Here is a 7,500-nt window from a genome sequence, read left to right as displayed (position 1 = left end):
ACGATCAAACTAAGTCATACCTCCTTGACATAGATAATGTCAACCTGTACACTGTGATGGTGTTTATACGGTACATAGAGGACTGAATAATGTCAACCTGTAGACTGTGATGGTGTTTATACGGTACATAGAGGACTGAATAATGTCAACCTGTACACTGTGATGGTGTTTATACGGTACATAGAGGACTAGATCATGTCAACCTGTACACTGTGATGGTGTTTATACGGTACATAGAGGATTAGATAATGTCAACCTGTAGACTGTGCAGTGTTTATACGGTACATAGAGTACTGAATAATGTCAACCTGTACACTGTGATGGTGTTTATACGGTACATAGAGGACTGAATAATGTCAACCTGTAGACTGTGATGGTGTTTATACGGTACATAGAGGACTGAATAATGTCAACCTGTACACTGTGCAGTGTTTATACGGTACATAGAGTACTGAATAATGTCAACCTGTACACTGTGATGGTGTTTATACGGTACATAGAGGACTGAATAATGTCAACCTGTAGACTGTGATGGTGTTTATACGGTACATAGAGGACTGAATAATGTCAACCTGTACACTGTGCAGTGTTTATACGGTACATAGAGTACTGAATAATGTCAACCTGTACACTGTGATGGTGTTTATACGGTACATAGAGGACTGAATAATGTCAACCTGTAGACTGTGATGGTGTTTATACGGTACATAGAGGACTGAATAATGTCAACCTGTACACTGTGATGGTGTTTATACGGTACATAGAGGAATAGATCATGTCAACCTGTACACTGTGCAGTGTTTATATGGTACATAGAGGAATAGATCATGTCAACCTGTACACTGTGATGGTGTTTATACGGTACATAGAGGAATAGATAATGTCAACCTGTAGACTGTGATGGTGTTTATACGGTACATAGAGGAATAGATCATGTCAACCTGTACACTGTGATGGTGTTTATACGGTACATAGAGGAATAGATAATGTCAACCTGTAGACTGTGATGGTGTTTATACGGTACATAGAGGAATAGATCATGTCAACCTGTACACTGTGATGGTGTTTATACGGTACATAGAGGATTAGATAATGTCAACCTGTACACTGTGATGGTGTTTATACGGTACATAGAGGACTGAATAATGTCAACCTGTACACTGTGATGGTGTTTATACGGTACATAGAGGATTAGATAATGTCAACCTGTACACTGTGATGGTGTTTATACGGTCCATAGAGGAATAGATCATGTCAACCTGTACACTGTGATGGTGTTTATACGGTACATAGAGGATTAGATAATGTCAACCTGTACACTGTGATGGTGTTTATACGGTCCATAGAGGACTGAATAATGTCAACCTGTACACTGTGATGGTGTTTATACGGTACATAGAGGAATAGATCATGTCAACCTGTACACTGTGATGGTGTTTATACGGTACATAGAGTACTGAATAATGTCAACCTGTACACTGTGATGGTGTTTATACGGTACATAGAGGATTAGATAATGTCAACCTGTACACTGTGATGGTGTTTATACGGTCCATAGAGGACTGAATAATGTCAACCTGTACACTGTGATGGTGTTTATACGGTACATAGAGGATTAGATAATGTCAACCTGTACATTGTGATGGTGTTTATACGGTACATAGAGGATTAGATAATGTCAACCTGTAGACTGTGATGGTGTTTATACGGTACATAGAGGATTAGATAATGTCAACCTGTACACTGTGATGGTGTTTATACGGTACATAGAGGATTAGATCATGTCAACCTGTAGACTGTGCAGTGTTTATACGGTACATAGAGGATTAGATAATGTCAACCTGTAGACTGTGATGGTGTTTATACGGTACATAGAGGATTAGATAATGTCAACCTGTACACTGTGATGGTGTTTATACGGTACATAGAGGATTAGATAATGTCAACCTGTACACTGTGATGGTGTTTATACGGTACATAGAGGATTAGATAATGTCAACCTGTACACTGTGATGGTGTTTATACGGTACATAGAGGAATAGATCATGTCAACCTGTACACTGTGATGGTGTTTATACGGTACATAGAGGAATAGATCATGTCAACCTGTACACTGTGATGGTGTTTATACGGTACATAGAGGAATAGATCATGTCAACCTGTAGACTGTGATGGTGTTTATACGGTACATAGAGGAATAGATCATGTCAACCTGTAGACTGTGATGGTGTTTATACGGTACATAGAGGAATAGATCATGTCAACCTGTACACTGTGATGGTGTTTATACGGTACATAGAGGATTAGATAATGTCAACCTGTACACTGTGCAGTGTTTATACGGTCCATAGAGGACTGAATAATGTCAACCTGTACACTGTGATGGTGTTTATACGGTACATAGAGGATTAGATCATGTCAACCTGTACACTGTGATGGTGTTTATACGGTACATAGAGGAATAGATCATGTCAACCTGTAGACTGTGATGGTGTTTATACGGTACATAGAGGAATAGATCATGTCAACCTGTAGACTGTGATGGTGTTTATACGGTACATAGAGGAATAGATCATGTCAACCTGTACACTGTGATGGTGTTTATACGGTACATAGAGGATTAGATAATGTCAACCTGTACACTGTGATGGTGTTTATACGGTACATAGAGGAATAGATCATGTCAACCTGTAGACTGTGATGGTGTTTATACGGTACATAGAGGAATAGATCATGTCAACCTGTACACTGTGATGGTGTTTATACGGTACATAGAGGATTAGATAATGTCAACCTGTACACTGTGATGGTGTTTATACGGTACATAGAGGACTGAATAATGTCAACCTGTACACTGTGATGGTGTTTATACGGTACATAGAGGATTAGATCATGTCAACCTGTACACTGTGATGGTGTTTATACGGTACATAGAGGATTAGATAATGTCAACCTGTACACTGTGATGGTGTTTATACGGTACATAGAGGATTAGATCATGTCAACCTGTACACTGTGATGGTGTTTATACGGTACATAGAGTACTGAATAATGTCAACCTGTACACTGTGATGGTGTTTATACGGTACATAGAGGAATGAATAATGTCAACCTGTACACTGTGATGGTGTTTATACGGTACATAGAGGAATGAATAATGTCAACCTGTACACTGTGATGGTGTTTATACGGTACATAGAGGAATAGATCATGTCAACCTGTAGACTGTGATGGTGTTTATACGGTACATAGAGGAATAGATCATGTCAACCTGTAGACTGTGATGGTGTTTATACGGTACATAGAGGAATAGATCATGTCAACCTGTACACTGTGATGGTGTTTATACGGTACATAGAGGACTGAATAATGTCAACCTGTACACTGTGATGGTGTTTATACGGTACATAGAGGATTAGATAATGTCAACCTGTACACTGTGATGGTGTTTATACGGTACATAGAGGATTAGATAATGTCAACCTGTACACTGTGATGGTGTTTATACGGTACATAGAGGACTAGATCATGTCAACCTGTAGACTGTGATGGTGTTTATACGGTACATAGAGGATTAGATAATGTCAACCTGTACACTGTGATGGTGTTTATACGGTACATAGAGGATTAGATAATGTCAACCTGTACACTGTGATGGTGTTTATACGGTACATAGAGGATTAGATCATGTCAACCTGTACACTGTGATGGTGTTTATACGGTACATAGAGTACTGAATAATGTCAACCTGTAGACTGTGATGTTGTTTATACGGTACATAGAGGATTAGATAATGTCAACCTGTACACTGTGATGGTGTTTATACGGTACATAGAGGATTAGATAATGTCAACCTGTACACTGTGATGGTGTTTATACGGTACATAGAGGAATAGATCATGTCAACCTGTACACTGTGATGGTGTTTATACGGTACATAGAGGAATAGATCATGTCAACCTGTACACTGTGCAGTGTTTATACGGTACATAGAGTACTGAATAATGTCAGAGAATAATGTAGAGATTTTAAATCCACAGTAAAGACCAATACGTATGGGCAGGAGGATACAGGAGAATACACACACACGCACCCACGCACTCACGCACGCACGCACGCACGCACGCACGCACACACACACACACACACACACACACACACACACACACACACACACACACACACACATCAACTAGCTCTCAGAGTTTCAAGTCAGAATTAGATGTTCATCCATGTTTCTCAAATGTCACATTTGAAATTGTCAGCTTAGTTTAGGCATAACTCTGAAATCTTAAGGTAAGCCTTAACTCTGCATGGTTACGGTTAAGGGTAAGCCTTAAACTCTGGATGGTTAAGGATAAGCCTTAACTCTGGATGGTTAAGGTTAAGGTTAAGCCTTAACTCTGGATGGTTAAGGATAAGCCTTAACTCTGGATGGTTAAGGTTAAGGTTAAGCCTTAACTCTGGATGGTTAATGTTAAGGATAAGCCTTAACTCTGGATGGTTAAGGTTAAGGTTAAGCCTTAACTCTGGATGGTTAAGGTTAAGCCTTAACTCTGGATGGTTAATGTTAAGGGTAAGCCTTAACTCTGGATGATTAAGGTTAAGGGTAATCCTTAACTCTGGATGGTTAACGTTAAGGATAAGCCTTAACTCTGGATGGTTAAGGTTAAGGGTAAGCCTTAACTCTGGATGGTTAAGGTTAAGGATAAGCCTTAACTCTGGATGGTTAAGGTTAAGGATAAGCCTTAACTCTGGATGGTTAAGGTTAACGGTAAGCCTTAACTCTGGATGGTTAGGGTTAAGGTTAAGCCTTAACTCTGGATGGTTAACGTTAAGGATAAGCCTTAACTCTGGATGGTTAAGGTTAAGCCTTAACTCTGGATTGTTAAGGTTAAGGTTAAGCCTTAACTCTGGATGGTTAAGGTTAACGGTAAGCCTTAACTCTGGATGGTTAGGGTTAAGGTTAAGCCTTAACTCTGGATGGTTAACGTTAAGGATAAGCCTTAACTCTGGATGGTTAAGGTTAAGCCTTAACTCTGGATTGTTAAGGTTAAGGTTAAGCCTTAACTCTGGATGGTTAAGGTTAAGGTTAAGCCTTAACTCTGGATGGTTAAGGTTAAGCCTTAACTCTGGATTGTTAAGGTTAAGTTTAAGCCTTAACTCTGGATGGTTAAGGTTAAGCCTTAACTCTGGATGGTTAAGGTTAAGGGTAAGCCTTAACTCTGGATGGTTAAGGTTAAGGGTAAGCCTTAACTCTGGATGGTTAAGGGTAAGCCTTAACTCTGGATGGTAATTGAATCAGCACAACAGTTTTCAGTTGCGCTAGCATAATTGAGATTCCATAAAAAGAGATTCCACAAAAAATCTGCCGTTTCCAGCTATAGTCATTTACACCATTAAGAATGTCTACACCAAATTTCTGATCAATTTGATGTTATTTTAATGGACAATTTTTATTTATTTTTTTAAACAAGGACATTTCTAAGTGACCCCAAACTTTTGAACGGTAGTGTATGTAAAGTGTAATATTGGGATGCAAACTCAACATTTGAACCTTTTCAGCTCTATATCTATAAGGCCATAACCATGTGTGTGAGGTGTATACTTTTGTTTCAAAGTAGATTTGTTTGACTACCACGAAACACTCTGAGTGACCCTGATTTAGCCCACTGCTGTAAAAGGTTCAAACTACAATCTCTGAAACAACTTCCCATCGCTGGATTCAGCCGTTTAAAGTTTAGGATCAGAGGCTTACGCCCATCCCCCATCCCCCATCCGCCATCCACATCCGCCATCCCCATCCGCCATCCCCATCCGCCATCCCCATCCACCATCCCCATCCGCCATCCCCCATCCGCCATCCCCATCCGCCATCCGCCATCCCCCATCCGCCATCCACCATCCCCATCCGCCATCCCCCATCCCCCATCCGCCCATCCCTCATCCGCATTCCCCATACACCATCCCCCATCCGCCCATCCGCCATCCACCATCCCCCATCCGCCCATCCGCCATCCCCCATCCCCATCCGCCATCCCCATCCGCCATCCCCCATCCCCATCCGCCATCCCCCATCCGCCATCCCCATCCGCCTTCCCCATCCGCTATCCCCCTTCCGCCATCCCCATCCGCCATTCGCCATCCCCTTCCGCCATCCCCATCCGCCATTCGCCATCCCCCATCCCCATCCGCCATCCCCATCCGCCATCCCCCATCCCCATCCGCCATCCCCATCCGCCATCCCCATGCGCCATCCCCCATCCGCAATCCCCATCCGCCATCCCCATGCGCCATCCCCATCCGCCCATCCGCCAACTGCCCATCCCCATCCGCCATCCCCATCCGCCATCCCCCATCCGCCATCCCCGTCCACAACGCCCAAATCCTTGTCAACTATGACCAAGTATAAGCAAAACCTATTGGAAGGTAACAGTGCTCACTGTTGCCCCTAGTGGCCAATTTCCACCTCATCTCCCGAAGTCCTCATACATGGATGGACGTCAAATACTGACTTGTATCACGGGTGACCTGGCTGTACACACACACACACACACACACACACACACACACACACACACACACACACACACACACACACACACACAGACACACACACACACACACACACACACACACACACACACACACACACACACACACACTCCTACATGCACAGTATGTGTTCATACATAGGCTATACAGGCTATGTGCCTCTGTATTGCCTTCACATCAGAGAGAAAAGACAGAGAAGAAAGAAGGAAGAGAAGTCCTTTTTCAATAGAAGACAAGAGGTGCTATTGAGAGGAATTTGAGAGGTGTGAAGAAAGTGAGTCGTGGTCCTTGCACAGGGTTGCATAGTTACACAGTATAAGTGTGTGTGTGTGTGTGTGTGTGTGTGTGTGTGTGTGTGTGCGTGCAATTTGTGTGTGCGTGCAATGTGTATGTGTGTGTGTGTGTGTGTGTGTGATTGATACTGACCTGTAGTACCTTACAGCGGTCTGAAGAGCAGTCTATGTTCTCACAGGGTTGGTACATGCCCAGGGTCACACAGTTGAGTAATATCACCATTATACTGCAGCGCTCAAACCACGTAGAGGCACCAGGGTTAAGGATAATACATGTTGAGAGACTGGATTAACAGAATATACATACTGGATTAACAGGACAGAGAGACTGGATTAACAGAACAGAGAGACTGGATTAACAGAATATACAGCCTGGATTAACAGGATATACAGACTGGATTAACAGGATATACAGACTGGGTTAACAGAACAGAGAGACTGGATTAACAGAATATACAGCCTGGATTAACAGGACATACAGACTGGATTAACAGGACAGAGAGACTGGATTAACAGGACATACAGACTGGATTAACAGGACAGAGAGACTGGATTAACAGGACATGGAGACTGGATCAACAGAACAGAGAGACTGGATTAACAGGACATGGAGGCTGGATTAACTGGACAGAAAGACTGGATTAACAGAACA

At 42.3% G+C, this 7,500-nt stretch overlaps 1 protein-coding gene across 1 annotated transcript in view; it reads right to left on the bottom strand.

Moving 5' to 3' along the window:
• The window catches only part of LOC110495064 (voltage-dependent T-type calcium channel subunit alpha-1I-like), a 63,747-nt gene extending 56,365 nt beyond the window's left edge, over positions 1 to 7,382 (bottom strand). Inside the window, exon 1 of the mRNA XM_036942584.1 lies at positions 6,982 to 7,382. Coding sequence (XP_036798479.1) covers positions 6,982 to 7,071 — 90 coding nt within the window. The 5' untranslated portion in view covers positions 7,072 to 7,382. The remainder of the gene's footprint in view (positions 1 to 6,981) is intronic.
• Positions 7,383 to 7,500: the final 118 nt, after the last annotated feature.

The sequence above is a fragment of the Oncorhynchus mykiss genome, chromosome 13 (genome assembly GCF_013265735.2).
Source record: "Oncorhynchus mykiss isolate Arlee chromosome 13, USDA_OmykA_1.1, whole genome shotgun sequence".
NCBI lineage: Eukaryota > Metazoa > Chordata > Actinopteri > Salmoniformes > Salmonidae > Oncorhynchus > Oncorhynchus mykiss.
Note: the sequence above shows the minus strand (reverse complement) of the source record. Positions and strands in the feature narration are given on the sequence as shown.